This window comes from Dipodomys ordii, unplaced genomic scaffold (assembly GCF_000151885.1).
Source record: "Dipodomys ordii isolate 6190 unplaced genomic scaffold, Dord_2.0 Scaffold66, whole genome shotgun sequence".
Taxonomy (NCBI): domain Eukaryota; kingdom Metazoa; phylum Chordata; class Mammalia; order Rodentia; family Heteromyidae; genus Dipodomys; species Dipodomys ordii.
This window is the reverse complement of record NW_012267282.1, coordinates 5,535,741-5,553,092: the sequence shown is the minus strand read 5'-3', so window position 1 is coordinate 5,553,092 and position 17,352 is coordinate 5,535,741. Positions and strand designations below refer to the sequence as shown.

The window sequence follows — 17,352 nt, the reverse complement described above, 5'->3', positions numbered from 1 at the left end:
TTTTCACTCACAGTCCATCTGGGGGTAGTAAGAATTAGTCATACCATATTTAGAACTCAAGATTAGCCAGGTGTAGTGGTACATGGATTTATCCCAGGCCTATGGTATACAGTTAAGATTGTCTCAAAACCAAACCAAACACCCAAACCCTCAAGACCATTTCATGAAGATTAGTATTTTGATTTTTTCAAAAATAAAGTTAACTGGATTATACTTTCACATTTAATGCTATGCTTTTATAATTTGAGTTTGTGATTTTTTTCTTTTTTTAATGTCTGTGTAGCCCAGGCTGGCTTCAAGTTCTGAATCCTCCTGCCTTGGCTGCTGAAGAGCTGGGATTACAAGTGTGCCACTCTGCCCTACCCTGAGCTCTTATTTACCTGGGTTTGTTTCTGCCTCTGTGTCTGTCCTCTGAGTCTTTCTGTGTCACTTCCTCCCTTGCTCCCCACACCCCTCATTCTTCCTGCTGAAGATTGAACCCAGGGCCTGTATGGTTCATAGTACATACTGAGCTATGTCTCCAGTCTCTCTAATGCTGATGTTAATCAAAGCACTAACAGAAAAGCCTGGCAGGGTCATTTCATCAGCTAAGGACTTTACAGTCCATATTTTCCCCCCCTCTTTTTTTTGGTCAGTCATGGGGCTTGAACTCTGGGTCTGGGTGCTCTCCCTCAGCTCTTCAGCTCAAGGCCAAGCGCTCTACCAGTTGAGCCACAGCACCACTTCCGGCTTTCTAGTGGTTAATTGGAGATAAGAGTCTCACAGACTTTTCTTCCCGGGCTGGGTTTGAACCGTGATCCTCAGATCTCAGCCTCCTTAGTAGCTAAGATTACTGGCGTGAGCCACTGGTGCCTGGCTTTTTATGGTTTTTAATTTTTTTATTGTAAAAATAGTGTACAGAGGGGTTACAGTAACATGAGTACGGTAATGAGTACATTTCCTATCTAGCATTGTTACCTCCTCCTTTGTTTTTCTCCTACCATCCCTTCCCTCCCTGCCTTTTCTTTTTACAGTCTTTTGTTAGCTTACATTAGTTATTCAGAAGAATACATAGAGTACATTAGTTATTCAGAAGAATACATAGAGTACATGTTTTCTATTTGGTTACAATTAAAATAATCTTGATGTGGACTATTAGATGCCATTAGACAGACTTGCTTTCATAGCCACTTTGATGAAAGCAACACACACTCACTTCTCTGTTGTATGTTCCTTTAGATTTTAACCTTTGAGACCAAGAACCCAACAGAGTTAGCAGAACGTTTGCGCTCTGTTTGTGGGAATCAGAGCAACGCCTATGCCCGCCTGCTGGAATACCGCCTGAATGCCTTGCGAGGGCTGTGGAACGCCCAGCGCCAGCTGGCCCTGGAGGAGCAGCATGAGAGGGAAAGTTCTGGAGACGAAGAAACCTTGGCCCTGCTCAAGCGCCAGGGCCTGCTGCAGCAGCCAGAGCAAGCGCCCTTCACGTCACGGATGGGGCTGCTGCTGGTCTTCCCCCTCATCCAGTCCCAGAGTCGAACGGACCCCTCTCTCTGTAACCTAACTGCTGAGGTGCTATTGAACTGCCTGCGCGACTGCCAGCCTCTGAGCCTCACCAAGGAGCCTGCTGACTGCCTCAACGGGATCGAAACCTTGCTGTGCTCGTGGCTAGAGGAGACTTCGGACACAGGCCGACACATCCCACAGAAACAGAAAGAAAATGCTGCTGCTGCCCTGGTGGCCTTGGCATGTGCCAGGTAAGGAAACGGAAGTTACCCCCTTTCCCTTCCCCCGCATCTGTGACTTCCACTCTAGGGTCAGGCAAGTGAGTAAGGGGCCAAGCTCTGAATGGAAGTCTGAGCATTCCGAGCCCTTCTTGGTTTGCAGTGTTTGTTTCACAGCCCAGACCAAGCATGCGATGCTTTTGCCAAAACCTAATGCCAGGCCCCTGAGCTCTACCATAACAGCAGCTTCCAGTGAGTGCCACCCCTGGCCTGCACACCCTGACATGGCGAATGTTCTGTGTCAGGTAGTTAGCCAAAGATGTTCGGTTTTATTCCTCCTGGGCTACAGAGCTTTCTGTGGAGAGCTTTTGACTTTTTTTTTTTTTTTTTTGGTCAGTTGTAGGGCTTGAACTTAGGGCCTGGGTGCTGACCCTGAGCTCTTTTATTCAAGCCTAATACTCTACCACAGTTGAGCCACAGCCCAACTTCTGGTTTTCTGGTGGTTAATTGGAAATAAGGGGGGGGGAGGGGGGAGGACTGGGGGGCGGGGGGGGGGGGGGGGGGGGGAGGATGGGAAGGGATGGGAAGGGGAAACCAAGGAAGAGGCTACAATGCTTGATAAGAAATGTACTCATTATCTTGCCCATGTAATTGTAACCCCTCTGTACAGTATTTTCACAATAAAAAATAAATAAAAATAAAAAAAAAAAGAGTCTCACAGGGACTTTTCTGCTCAGGCTGGCTTTGAACCACAGTTCTCAGATCTCAGCCTCCTGAGTAGCTAGGGTTACAGCCATTGCATGCCCAGTGAGCATTTGACTTTTATTTATGCCTGCCTGTAGGTTATGTGTTGGCAGTTTGTTAATGGCTATTGATCATCTGGACTCCATCCCAAGGCTAAGTCACAAACTGCATTTCTTTTTTTTTTTTTGTTGGTCATGGGCCTTGAGTTCTGGGCCTGGGCGCTGCCCTTGTGCTCTTCAGCTCAAGGCGAGCGCTCTACCGCTTGAGCCACAGCACCACTTCCAGTTTTCTAGCAGTTTATTGGAGATAAGAGTCTCACGAACTTTCCTGCTTGGGCTGGCTTTGAACTGCGATCCTCAGATCTCAGCCTCCTGAGTAGCTAGGATTACAGGCGTGAGCCACCGGCGCCTGGCTACAAACTGCATTTCTGGACCCCAGTGTTTTCCTTCATTGATTTTTTTTTTTTTTTGTTGGTCGTGGGGCTTGAACTCTGGGCCTGGGCGCGCTGTCCCTCAGCTCTTCAGCTCAAGGCGAGCGCTCTACCACTTGAGCTACAGAGCCACTTCCGGTTTTCTGGGTATTTATTAGAGATAAGAGTCTCATGGTCTTTCCTGCCCGAGCTGGCTTTGAACTGCGATCCTCAGATCTCAGCCTCCTGAGTAGCTAGGATTACAGGCGTGAGCCACCAGCGCCTGGCTCCTTCATTGATTTAACTGAAAATTCTCTTCACATATATCAAGATTTAATAGTATTCTGTGTTTTTCTCACACACTCTCACTTGGCTTTTTTTCACAAGGCAGGTGTTCTATCACTTGAGCCAAATCTCCACTTTGGCCTTTTTGCTGTTTAATCGGACATAAGAGTCTTGGGAATTTTCTGCCTGGGCTAGCTTCAAACTATGATTCTGTGATCTCATCTTCCTGAGTAGTTAAGATTGCAGGTGTATGATGGGGCCACCAGTGCCCAACTTACAGATCTGTAATCAATGTAAGAATCCCTTTTGAGAACATTCACTTGTAGGAGGCATTGTCTTCAGAAGTCCCTAGCCAGCAGAGATGATGGTTGAGTGGAATCAGGGTGATAGATTCTGCAGAACCTTGTTGCTTACTCAGTGTTCCAGGTGATGGGTATCCTGTAGTGAGCAGGGAGATGGACTTTATTATTATTATTACTATTGTTATGTATTGGTATATTTATTTATTTATTTTTGCTAGTCCTGAGGCTTGAACTCAGGGCCTAGGCACTGTCCCTGAGCTTCCAGCTAGCACTCTGAGACTTGAGCCACAGCTCCACTTCTGTTTTTTTCTGTGTATGTGGTACTGAGAAATCGAACCCAGGGCTTCATGCATGCTAGGCAAGTGCTCTACCACTAAGCCACATTCCCAGCCCCAGGTGGACTTTAAAAACTGTAGACTTTATGCAAGAATGAGGGACCCAATGACCAGTACAAAAAAGGAGAATTTCAGAGATGGATAGCCACCACAGGAATAGAAATCTGGGTATTTGAGGGAGTATGACTGGAAACAGTGCTAGCTGGCGGTACCAGGAAGTCTTATTAGAGAGATGGCATTAGAACTGAGGACTGGGTGAGGAGAAAGAGCTAGCCATGCAAAAGAGCCAGAGGCAGAGAAGGAGACATCCGCTGGGGAGTCAGAATGGGAAAAACTCATCTGTGAGGGGACAGATTGTGCAGCTGTGACTGGCAGTGTCAGGCTTCCAAGCCTTGTGTCCTGCTCCCAAGTGGTGCTGTGATACTGTGCCGCCTCCCTGCCCTATTCTGAAAGGAGCTATTAAGAGTCTTTAGGCCTTCTTGGTCCGGCATAGGGGTTCCATTTCTGTTGCAATTTAGGGATATGATACCTAGCAATTAGAGCTTTGGCTGAGAGGAGAGGGCGGCAAGCTGGAGTCGGCCATCTGATATAGGTGATCATTTCATTTGGAAGTGTTCTTGTGGTGATTTATACTTGGAACGTGGCCAGGTAGGTCTGGTGTTTCTTAAAAGCACCTTCTTTTAGATCCTGCTGACCATGTTACAGACTCCCAACAGTCTGGGGCCTCAGGAAGCCCAGGGAAACCAGCTCTCAGCTGCAAGCAGAGGCACCCTGTGTCTCCCATCACAGGGTGCAGGAGGAACACCTGTTAGCACAAGCACTGGGTAGCTGTTTCTTTGTTCATGCTGAATGTCATGTGAAATGGATGAACTTGGTTAAGGCTTGAAAAATCAAGCCCAGAACTGCTGTTAGACTTCAAATGTTGCTTGGTCCTTGACTAGGTAACATGGGATAAAAATGGTATCCAAGCAGAATACCCATGTTGCTTGGTGCTTGTGTGTTGAGGAAAAGTTGTTTACTTTTCCAGAGGCAAGGAGAGCTTCTTCATAGTCAGCAAGGTGCCATGCCTCTGGTAAGAGCCCCTTTATAGGTAAGAATCAAGGGTGTTTTGTATAGCACATTTTCTGATCGACGGAAGCAGACATATTTTGGTATCTTCCCATGTGGTTAATAAAATTAACACTAACTCCCTCAATTATTTGATTTTTCAGGTGTTTTTTAGGGGGGGCAAGGGGATATTGGTTGTGGGGCTTGAAGTCAGTTTGGGCACTGTCCCTGAGTGCTTTTTTGCTCAAGGCCAGTGTTCTGCCACTTTGAACCACATTACCTGGTGGTTAATTTAAGATAAGAGTCTCACAGACTTTCCTGCCCTGGGTGGCTTTAAACTGAGGCCTTCAGATCTCAGCCTCCTGAGTAGCTAGGGTTATAGCCTCCTGTGCCCAGCTAATTTTCAGTTATGGTGATTTTCTTTTCTTTTTTTAGGGGCTCTTTGAAAACTTTTGTCCACACAGTCCATCTACTGCAAAAACAGACTGACCTCGGGTCCCTGCCTGTCGCTGACGTACTGTATAGGTGAGCTGCTGCTTTACATTCATTCTGCCAAACACAGCTCTTACAATGGATAATCCATGCTCTTGCTTTGTACCTTTCATTCTTTGAAAGTGCCTCTAAACATATTCTTTTTCATATTTTGTATCTTTAAAAAATGCAATAGCTTGTGACACATTCTAGTTGTGAATTTGAGATGAGAATTTACTAAGGTATGAAGAGGAAGTAAAAATCCTTCACAATCTCATGCCCTACAGATGAACACTTCCAGCATTTGTCTGTGTGCTTTTCTTTCTCCATTTCATAAAAATAGAATTGTCTTATACCATTGCTATAAACACTGCTATGTGATTGTTTTTCATTGAAAATATGCTGTGAGTATCTTGAGACACATATTTGTATTAAGCTATTTTAGTTTCTGCTCTTCGACTTTTCTCTCTCCTTCCTTCCTTGCTTGCTTGCTTGTTTGTTTGCTTGCTTGCTTTCGCCAGTCCTGGGACTTGAACTCAGGGCCTGCACGCTGTCCCTGAATTTCTTTTGCTTAAGGCTAGCACTCTGTCACTTGAGCCACAGCACCACTTCTGGCTTTTTCTGTTTATGTGGTGCTGAGGAATTGGACCCAGGGCTTCATGCATGGTAGGCAAGCACTCTACCACTAAGCAACATTCCCTGCCCAATGTTCTTTGACTTTTCTTGCTACACTAGACAGTCTTACTTTCCTTGCAATTTCCCTTCCCCTTCCAGGTTGTTGCTTTTGGAAGGAGGGCCTGGCTCCCCCTCATGTTTGCTTGGGGGCAAACACATAGTATCTTGGGGCTATGAAGACATGCTGCCTGCCCCAGACAGCAACATGGGCTCCAGTTCTGAAAACAAAGGTAACTCAAGCTTGTGGGTCTTGGGGTTAATATTAAGATGGAAGAGGAAAGGTTTTAGGTCACGGTGATAAAGACTTTAGCTATAACTCTGTGTTCCTTTTGTTGTTGTTGTTGCTGGTTGTGGGGCTTGAACTCAGGGCCTGGGCACTGTCCCTGAACTCTTTTGCTCAAGGCTAATGCTCTACCACTTTGAGCCACAGCTCCACTTCTGGTTTTCTGGTGGTTAATTGGAGCCAAGAGTCTTCACAGGGACTTTTCAGCCTGAGCTGGCTTTGAACTGTGATCTTTAGATCTCAGCCTCCAGAGTATCTAGGATTACAGGGGTGAGCTTCTGGCATCTGGCTCTGTATTCCTTTAATAAGAGCTCATGGTTCCTATACACTGTGCTCCTTGTCTGCTTATCAGTAAAAGTAGAAAAGCTGATATTTTGTTAGTGAGGTAAGAAAATGGATAGGTCTTACTTTCCAGAAAAAAGGACTGTGTATTCAGTCCTTCCAGGGCAGTGTGGTTACTTAAATTACTTCCTAGGTGGTTGAGTTTAGGCTTGGAAACCATAGTTGAAATTGTTGGTCATCTGGCAGAGTATTGGATATTGCTGCATGGTACTGTTCCTTTTAGTAATTTGTCATGTGTGTAATAAGCACAAAAGAAGGTTCAAGGGAGGGAGCATGATTATTCAGTAACTCCATTAAACAAAGTAGGTTGCATGGTTTAACAGAATTACATGTGAGTTTATTACATTGTCTCAGCAAAAATGGCAGAAGTTCCTTTAAGTGACCTACTTGACAGACTTCCAGGCAAATTAGGCCTCTCCATTCACTCCCTAACTGAGCAGACCAGGGCGAGGCCTTCACCCACGCTGCCAGTGGTTCTTCCTGCATGGCCTTCCGCCTGTGGAGCTGCGCTGCTGCTTGCCAAGCCTGGGCTGTGCTCCCAAACTAGTTTGTTACTGTGCTTCATATTTATTATATCATCAGTTATTATAATGGTATTAGGCTCATGTTGCCATATTATTAGATATTATATAACTGATGACATAGGAATCAAAATACCCCAGAGACTATTTCTTCCAAAACAGTGTCTGTTTTAGAAAGATTCAACCAAATGAGCCTTGGGACAGTGGTTGGGATGTGCTTGGTTATAGGCCTGTGTGGCTACCCTTTGGCTTCCCACCTTCCCTGAGCTAGCCTAAGGGCACAGCGCCCAAGCCAGCAGCAGGCAGGCCAGCACCTCCCAGCCTCAGAATGCTGGGAGGCGGCAGCAGCTTCCGATCTGGCCCCCTTCACTGACCCGACCTGGGTTAGCTGGGGAAGCAGACAGCCTGCAGTCCAGCTCTCCTCACATGTGATGGGCCATACTTTGTCATGCAGAGAGATAAAGCCCATCCTTTTCTTCTCAAAGTTGGAACCATCTTTTAATGTATAACATAAAAAATGAGCACTCTTTGACATTTTGGCTTTTTTTTTTTTTAACATTCTGGCACACATAGAGACAAGTCTAATAGCTAATTGTATAGAAGAAATGAGCTCCTTCTCAGTCCTCCACAGTCCTTTTCTACAGTCTGTCTTCCTCATCTGTGGCTGAGGCCATAGTCTCCTGTAAGGGGCTGCTTTATACTACAGAAAGAATGAATTTTGCCAGTGTTTTAACATGTGCAGGTCCCTCCCCAACATCTCTTCTGTACAAAAATAAAAACTAAAAATAAAAAAGAACTGGAGCTCTTTCTTTATCCACTTTGGTATCTGCTAGGGTAGGCACTCACTGAGGGCTGGTGTTAGCTGATCTCCCTGCTGGTTACCCTCTTGTTACTTTGGGTTGCATCTAGATACAAGATTTTTTTTTTTTTTGGGGTCCAGTCGTGGGGCCTGAACTCTGGCCTGGGTGCTGTCCCTCAGCTCTTCAGCTCAAGGCTAGCACTTTACCACTTGAGCCACAGTGCCACTGCTGGCTTTTTGCTTATGTGGTGCTGAGGAATCGAACCCAGGGCCTCAGGCATACAAGGCAAGCGCTCTACCACTGAGCCACCTTCCCAGCCCCAAGATGTTTTTCTTATAATATTAACTTTTAGAATAATTTTGTTGTTGGTGGTGGTGGTTGTGGGGCTTGAACTTAGGACCTGGGTGCTCTCCCTGAGCTCTTTTGCTCAAGGCTAATGTCCTACCACTTGAGCCACAGCACCACTTCTGGTTTTCTAGTGGTTTATTGGAGATAAGAGTCTCACAGAATTTCCTGCCTAGGCTGGCTTTGAATGTGATCCTCAGATCTAGCCTCCTGAGTAGCTAGGATTATAGGCGTGAGCCACTGGTGCCTGGCTAGAATAATTTTTTATATGGGTTTTTGTTATCTTGCCCAAGCTGGCCCCAACCTCTGGGGCTCAAGGGACCACCTTAGCCTGCTAGTTAGATTAATTCTTTCACATGGAAGTATTCATCCTTGTCAGAATTTGGGAGAGTACTATAGTACTCCAATGAGCCCTGTACAGTCCTCATTCAGCCTCTGCCCATTGGTTTATTCTTTTCCCTTCACTTCTATTCTGTCAGACCACACTATATAATAAATAAGAAATATAGTTTATAAGTATGTACAAAAGTGTTTGAAGTGTGAATTCCTTTTTTGTGTGTGTGTGTATGTGCCAGTCCTGGGGCTTGAACTCAGGGCTCCGGCTGGACACTGTCTTTGAGCTTTTGTGCTCAAGGTTTTTGCTCTACCACTTAAGCAACATCTCTATTTCTGGTTTTATTTAAGCAGTTAGTTGGCGATGAGAGTCTTGTGGACTTTCCTGCCTAGGTTGGCTTTGAACTGCGATCCTTAGATCTCAGTCTCGAGTAGCTGGGATTACAAGCATGAGCCATCAGCACCCGGCTGAAATTCCTTTTTAAAATGATATTTTTTAGTAAACAGTAGGTACTCAGTGGTTATCTCAGATTAGTAGATCAAGTTTTTAAGATAATAGCAGCCACAGTATTAATTTGCATGATGTGCTACTGAATTTCCTCCAACTAATATGACATGCTTCAGACAGACCATACCCCTGAAATATAGGGAATAGACTGATAGAAAGCGCTGAAAGTTTTATCCATGAGCTCTAAGGTGAATTCTTGAAGATTTGTAAATCATTTACTATCATATATAGAAATTGTGTTTTAGGCTGGCTGCTGGTGGCTTGCAGCTGTACTCCTAACTACTCAGGAGGCTGAGAGCTGAGGATCCCGGTCCAAAGCCAGCCTGGACAGGGAAAAAAGTCTGTGAGACTCTTGTCTCGAATTAACCACCGGAAAACGTGAAGTGGTGCTGTGGCTCAGAGTGGTAGAGTACTAGCCTTCAGCAAAAGAGTTCAGGGAGAGAGCCCAGGCTCTGAGTTCAAGCCCCCCAACTAATAAAACAACAACAAATACAGAAATCATGTTTTAGTACAGGGAAGATATAGTTAACAGTATAATTGCTGTTTTAAGTTTCTAAAATAATTTTATTACTTGTATTCACTCATGAAAGGTTGACGAAACTTTCCTGCTATTCCCTCCAGAACTAAAATTGGAATGTGAGAATGGGAGCTTTCTGGCAGAGGTTGGGTGTAGGTCCACAGGTTCCATTACCCTCAGGGCAATCCCATTTGTTCTTTGTGGACAGTGCCTTTATCTTGTCCTGCAGATGACCAGGCCAGCATTCCAAAAGGCCCTAAGATTAGCCGGGCGCTGGTGGCTCACGCCTGTAATCCTAGCTATTCAGGAGGCTGAGATCTGAGGATCATGGTTCAAAGCCAGCCCGGGCATGAAAGTCTGTGAGACTCTTATCTCCAATAAAAAACACTAGAAAACCAGAAGTGGCATTGTAGCTCAAGCAGTAGAGCGCTTGCCTTGAGCTGACGAGCTGAGGGACAGCACCCAGGCCCAGAGTTCAAGCCCCACGACCACCACCACCAACAACAACAAAAAAACCCAAACACAAAAGGCCCTAAGAACTTGTTCCTTCCTCGCTGTGCAATCAGTAGTGGAGATGTGGCTTCTTGGTCATTTCAGGTTCAAGTTTAGAATGTATAAACTTGATTTAGAGCTTTGTTTCTCAAAAAAGAAAGAAAAAGCATTTGGCAGGCTGAACGGGTAGTGCCTGTGTCAGGAACTACCTGCTGTTGGTCCCTGTGCCCACAGGCTTTCTGAACGTTTGATTTGAGGGTTTCAAGCCATCCTAAAAGTCACATTTCACTTTTTTTTTTTTTACATGAAAGATTATCTTTCACTCTGCCTCTTAATGCCGTTTTCATTAGGGAACAAAAAAGCATGTTTATGGTTTCATTAAAGAAGTGTGTATATAATTTACCTGTGGCACATGGATTGCAGATGCTGACTTGGGGCGCTGTCTCACTGCGGATGGTCTTTACTTGTATACCACTAACTCAGTTGGAAGAGGAGTAAGCAAACTGGGGTCTGGATTACATGGTACTCTCAGGTCAGTTGCATGGAACTTCCTGAATAATTTGGTTGAAACATTTTCCTCTTACATCAATCTCTGAGAAGATGTGGGGGTGTATCCCCATTCTCCATTCACCAGTACCAGCAACAGGTCTCAATGCAAAGGACTCCAGGCTTTTCTGATGGCCACTTTCTCCATCTTTTTTTATGAATGCTTTTTAGCTTTGTGTTGATTCCTGCCCCAAGTCTGAAGTTTATGGTTGAGTTACTAGATCCATAAATTATGTTTCAATTTAATTTTTTTTTGGTCGGTCATGGGGGGCTTGAACTCTGTGCCTAGGCCAATTCTTTTTATTTTTTAAATAAGTTTTTTCATTGTGAAAATACTGTACAGAGGGATTACAGTTATATGAACAAGGTGATGAGTACATTTCTTTTTTTAAATGTTTTTTTATTGTGAAAATACTGTACAGAGGGGTTACATGAGCAAGGTAATGAGTACATTTCTTATCAAGCATGGTTGGCTCCTCCTTTGTTTTTCCCCTCCCCCCCAGATCCATAAATTCTTAACAACAGAAATTGCAGTTAGCTCAATATGTTTTGTGAATTGCTTTACCCAGCCTTTTCCTTTTCCCAACTCCTTGTGTAAAGTTAACATTTGCCATACTCCGCTGGTCCCGGAGTTACAGTAATATGTTCCTGCATAATCTCTTCTTCACCTGTTTTACTTTGTTGGTCATTAAAAAAAATTTAGTCCCAGTTGTCTGTCATATCTCATGGTTGTGCTACCTGCCGATGTCAGGGTCCTACCTGTGTTTTTTTCGCTTCCAGAGGATTTGTGTACTGCCGGAACGAGGAGCTGGAGCCAGGATGGGTGGCTTTCGGCAATGGCAGTCTCCTCCACCGGCCTGTGTCTTTCGACAACAAACCTCATTCCCTTTTCCAGGTCATTGACCAGAACACCCTCCAGGTAAACAGAAGACACTGCGTCCTCTTTGGTATTTTGGAGGCAGTGACAAACGCTCCTGATGTCACCAGAAATAGTAGTAATACGGTGGATATAGTTGCCTCCTGGAGTGACCTTCTTTCATTGTTTACAATTTTTCTACAATGACTTCCGGTCTCCCACAGATCTGACTGATTGCAAAGGTCAACAGCAAACTTTTTGTTTTCTTTTTTAGCTTTTGCACTGGGGATCAGCCCGGTAACTTGTGCATGCTGAGCACACACTCTACTTCTTTTCTTTTATTTTTTTTAATTTCTTTTTTCTTTTTGTACCAGTGGACTTGGTGGGTGGTAAGCCCCTTGTGTGCTTAGTTGGGATCTGCCATAGACTTTCTTTTTTTTTTTTTCTGAATCTCTCCTTTGCCCTCTCCTCTGCCTTTTCTTTCTCAGTATCTTTAGCTCTTTCTTTTATCCTCACATATTTACTAAATCACTTCAAATGAGATTCTTCATTAGGTGCCAGGGATATAAAAATGTATAAGATATGGTTCCTGTCTTTGAAATAAAATTAATGGTCTTAAATTCCTTTACTAAAAAAATTCTAGAAGGTACTTCACTTTGTTTTTGTTGTTGTTTATATTTTTAGTTTAGTTTTTTTTTTTTTTCTTTTTGCCAGTCCTGGAGCTTTAGCTCAGGGTCTGGACACTGTCTCAGAGCTTCTTTTTTTTTTTTTTTTGAGTCTGGTTGTGGGGCCTGAACTCTGGGCCTGGGCGCTGTCCCTCAGCTCTTCAGCTCAAAGCTAGCGCTCTACCACTTGAGCCACAGCGCCACTTCCGGCTGTTTTCTTTTTGCTTATGTGGTGCTGAGGAATCGAACCCAGGACCTCAGGCATGCAAGGCAAGCGCTCTACCACTGAGCCACCTTCCCAGCCCCTCTGAGCTTCTTTTGCTCTAGGCTAGCACTCTACCACTTGAGTCACAGTGCCACTTCTGGCTTTTTCTGTGTATGTGGTACTGAGGAATCAAACCCAGAGCTTCATGCATCAGGCAAGCACTCTACCACTAAGCCCTATTCCCAGTCCCTCATATATATATGTATATATACATATAATTTTTTAAGCATGTATGTTGTATATGTGTGGAATTGTGGGGGATGTGTACGTGTTTTGAGCCAGGGCCTATTTAGCCCATGCTGGCCTTCCACTTACAATCATCCTCCCTCAGCATCCCAAGTGCTGGAATTATAAGTGTGTACCACCATGCCCAATTTAAAATTTCATTTTAAATGTTAGATAAAATATACATGCGTAGCAGATTCAAAGTATTGAGTAAAAATATTTTCCCTTAATCTCAGAAATTAATCTTAGTTTTGTCCTGGGGCCTGAACTCAGGGCCTGGGCACTGACCCTGAGCTTCATTTGCTCAAGGTTAGCACTCTACTACTTGAGCCACAGTGCCACTTCTGGCCTTTTCTGTTTATGTGGTACTGAGGTATCAAATCCAGGACTTCATGCATGCTAGGCAAACATTCTACCACTAAGCCACATTCCTAGCCCTCCATATTTTCATCTGATACATGGCTAATCAAATTATTTCACTACCCACTTTATGAGTTTTTATATTTTTTAAAATTTTTATTTTTTTGTTGGTCATGGGACCTGAACTCTGGGCCTAGGCACTGTCCCTCAGCTCTTCAGTTCAAGGCTAGCGTTCTACTATTTGAGACACAGCGTGGCTTCTGGCTTTTTCTGCTTATGTGGTGCTGAGGAATCGAACCAGGGCCTCATGCATGTGAGGCAAGCACTCTACCACTGAGCTACCTTCCCAGCAGAGCTTTTGTATTTTTGCCATGTAAGTTTTATATATTCTTCTTAGAGGTAAATAAGTTTTGTTTGACCCAGGAAGATCAGTGATTCCTTATTTTGGACATAATATCTAAACAGTTTATGACCAATGATCAGGGTGTCTGAGTCTCACTAATGGACGACATCTCTCCTTTCCTGGCCAGGTGTGTCAGATGGTGCCCATGCCACCCAACCACCTCCCTGTCGGCAGCACCATGAGCACCGTCCACCTCTCTTCTGATGGCACTTACTTCTACTGGATCTGGTCCCCTGCCAGTCTGAATGAGAAAACTCCCAAGGGACACTCGGTCTTCATGGACATTTTTGAACTTGTGGTAAGCGTTCCACTCTCATCTTTGAGGAAACATTTCCATTCGCTCTCACTTATCGTCAGTGTCCAATGATCCTGTTTCCTTATGGTGGGGTTTCCTCTCAAGTGTCTTTGAAGACTTTTTATTATTGTTAGCATTGAGTGGCATACATAGAGCTGGGATCTCAGAAAGTGAATCTGGGCCAGAGAGGAGATAACAGTACTGGGTGTGCTGACAGGGGATATTGAAGGAGAAATGTTAATGGGTGTTGGTGTGGGGCTACCCTGCAGTAGTGAGAAAGCTCACAAAGTGGAATTGAGTCCCTGAGAGGTGACAGTTAATGTGCATTATTAACCCAAAGCTTAAACGGCATTTGTGCCATGTAGGTGGAGGCCTCCAGTGACTGCCAAGGTGAATAATGCTTATGTTCAAATGGAACTTGAGTTATGCCTCTAGGAATGGGGGTGATGGTCGTGGAGAAATAAAATAATCATAACCATAAACAAGTGAGCAAATTAGAACAAGATCATTCAAGGCAGTGAAGGAAAAGTGGTAGCAGATAAAGATTTTGAGGAAGCCGGGCGCCAGTGGCTCATGCCTGTAATCCTAGCTACTCAGGAGGCTGAGGTCTGAGAATCACAGTTCGAAGCCAGGCAGTCTGGGCAGGAAAGTCCATGAGATTCAGTACACTTCTCAGAAAAAGCCTGAAGTGGCACTGGGCTCATTAGCCTTGAGCCAAAGTGCAAAGATCCAGTGGCAGGAATGAATATGTATTGGGAAATAAAAATGGGCTGGGTGTTTCAAATTCAGAAAAGGAGAGTGTCTATTGCAGAAGCCACTAGCCACATATAGCTACTCATAGTCCTCAGATTTCAGCCTCCTGAGTAGCTAGGTTATAGGTGTGCACCCTGGGTGCCCAGCTCATATTTTTGCTAGTATACTTATAGATCAAAAGCTCCTACATGTCCTGGAGGAAATGGAATACCTAAAATAGCCCCTGCCCACAGCATGAAATCAAACATCAGGGAGGAAAGGGCCTACTCTACACTAGAGAGGGACCTTGGAATCATTTTTGGGTTCAAATCAAATAAGCCTACTGTAAAAAAATATTTTTGGAGATCATTTGAAATTTGAATATAGAAATATTAGGAACAGGGGCTGGAAAGGTGGCTCAGGGGTAGAGTGCTTGCCTTGCATGCATGAGACCCTGGGTTCGATTTCTCAGCACCACATAAGCAGAAAAACCTGGAAGTGGCGCTATGGCTCAAGTCGTAGAGTGCTGGCTTTGAGCTGAAGAGTTCAGGGACAGCGTCCAGGCCCAGAGTTCAGGCCCCATGACCGACAAAAAAAAAAAAGAAAAGAAAAGAAATATTAGGAACAGTAGATGAAACTAAAGGGTTGTAGTCTTTTTTTGTTGTTGTTGTTGGTCATGGGGCTTGAACTCTGGGTTTGGGCACTGTCCGTGTGCTCTTCAGCTCAAGGCGAGCGCTCTACCGCCTGAGCCACAGCACCACTTCTGGTTTTCTAGTGCTTTAGTGGAGATAAGCGTCTCACGGCCTTTCCTGCCCAGGCTGGCTTTGAACCGTGATCCTCAGATATCAGCCTCCTGAGTAGCTAGGATTACAGATGTGAGCCACTGGTGCCCAGCTAACTTGAAGTTGTTCTGTATCTGTCTCTTGAGCTCTTGGACTACAGGCATGTACTCCTAAACCTGGCAAAGATTAGTCTTCCTCAACTCAGTCTTCTTTTCATTTGACCTTTAGCAGGATTGGATGTAAGTGGCACTGCTTTTCCTGGCTTTCTGCTTGCTTATGGTTCCTTTTTAGCCTGTCTGCCTCACCATATCCCTCACATGGACCCGCTTGTTTCCGGGACCCTTCTTTTTGCACTTGCTGTTCATCCTCCTCAGTGGCCTTCAGCATCTCAGCAGGCTGAGTGGGCTGAGATCTCTCAGCCAGAGCCTGGGCATGGGCCTCCAGGTCCACCTACTCCTGCACTCTTCTTTGTATAAAGAAGAGAAGACATCACCCATTGTGGTCTGACCTTCCCTGTTCCCATTTCGGTTCCTGGGAGCTTGGCTGGGCTGTCTCAGCCCCCAGGGCTCCCGTCTGCTGGATCTCCATATTGCAGTGACCTAGGCTAAACCTGGGCATCATGGAGCTGTTTTCAGGGAGGAAGGGCACTCCTCAAGCCTTTCTGAGCCTCACGGTTCTCGCTTGCTAAGCAGCCATGGGGGCTTGAGGATGATACAGTGGCCAATGCCTGCTGCGGAACATTCTGACTTGTGACTCTTCTGAATTCTCTGCCTTAGCAGACCACTTTTACATGAGGCTTCCATTTTAGTCTCACAGTCCGTGCCCCCATTCCCCAGCATAAAGTGTTTTTAGCCAGTTAGATGGACAGTTTTAGTGCTGCTATTTTATCTTCTCAGTGTTGCTTCCTAAAGATATGGGCAGTAGCATAATGGCTATCTGGGTCTCTCCTCCCTAAGATTTAACATTAACTGGAAGTGGCGCTGTGGCTCAAGTGGCAGAACGCTAGCCTTGAGCTGAAGAGGTGAGGGACAGCGCCCAGGCCCAGAGTTCAGGCCCCACGACTGACAAAAAAAAAGTGGGACCTAGAGCTAGGAGGCAGCATGGAGTTGCATTGGAGGGGAGGCCAAGGCCAGGGAGAGAACTGGGGCAGGAGTGTGGCTTTTGGTGTAACCCATGTGAAGTCACTGCAGAGTTAACAGGTAGGGGATGTGTTTGTGATTTTTTTTTTTTGGGTCAGTCCTGGGGTTTGAACTCAGGGCCTGGGCACTCACTGTTCCAGGGCTTCTTTTGCTCAAAGCTAGCACTCTACCACTTGAGCCACAGCACCACTTTTGTCTTTTTCTGTGATTAATTGGAGATAAGAGCTTCATAGGGACTTTTCTGCCCAAGCTGGCTTCGAACCTCAATCCTCAGATCTCAGCCTCTTGCGTAGCTAGGATTACAGGCATAACCCACCAGTGCCTGGTATAATTTGTTTTTTAAGCTATCCATTGACTTTCTCATCGGGCCAGATCAGTACTGTCAGGCTTAAAGAGATTGATTTTTATCTTGGATACTTTTGAAGGGTTATATTTAGAATTGTGCAACATAAATAGATGTATGACTACCAAAGGTTAGTTAGTAGGAGAGTGAGGGTAAAACAATGCCAAAAGAAGGAGATCTGGGAAGGTGGATCCCAAGTCGTAGCACACTTAGCAAGCGCAGGGCCCTGAGTTCAAACCTCAGTGCCACCAAAAAGAGGGGGGGGGAGTGGGTTTGTAGGAGACAGGCTGTTGGAGTAGAAATGCCAATGGAGCAGTTGTGGGTGCTGAGATAGTGGGGCCAGGTCTCAGCAGCAAGCGTGGATCTGTGGGTCAAGCCTGGGAGTTGTTACAGAGGTGGACATTGGATCTGTGTGTCCAGTAAGGCATCATGTGTTCACCCACCTACCACCTCCCGAGTGTGGCCATCCCAGGGGAATCTGGCAGGCACCCTGCTCTCAGACAGCTGGCATTCAGTTGGGAGAAGGGACAATGGAAGGGCAAGCCAGTAGGGAATTAATGAGCAGAGTCATTTCAGAGTGCTACGTGCTATGCTCTGGGGAGGGGGGGAAGTGCTTTTCGAGCTTGGTC

At 45.2% G+C, this 17,352-nt stretch overlaps 1 protein-coding gene across 2 annotated transcripts in view; it reads left to right on the top strand.

Annotated features, from left to right (window-relative positions):
• Positions 1 to 1,224: 1,224 nt before the first annotated feature.
• The window catches only part of Hectd4 (HECT domain containing E3 ubiquitin protein ligase 4), a 101,513-nt gene continuing 85,385 nt past the window's right edge, over positions 1,225 to 17,352 (top strand). Inside the window, exons 1-6 of one of the 2 annotated variants that reach the window (XM_013023120.1) lie at positions 1,225 to 1,736; positions 5,261 to 5,350; positions 6,071 to 6,201; positions 10,536 to 10,644; positions 11,439 to 11,577; positions 13,560 to 13,730. In XM_013023120.1, coding sequence (XP_012878574.1) covers positions 1,474 to 1,736; positions 5,261 to 5,350; positions 6,071 to 6,201; positions 10,536 to 10,644; positions 11,439 to 11,577; positions 13,560 to 13,730 — 903 coding nt within the window. In that variant the 5' untranslated portion in view covers positions 1,225 to 1,473. The remainder of the gene's footprint in view (positions 1,737 to 5,260; positions 5,351 to 6,070; positions 6,202 to 10,535; positions 10,645 to 11,438; positions 11,578 to 13,559; positions 13,731 to 17,352) is intronic. The other variant, XM_013023118.1, reaches the window with a different exon arrangement.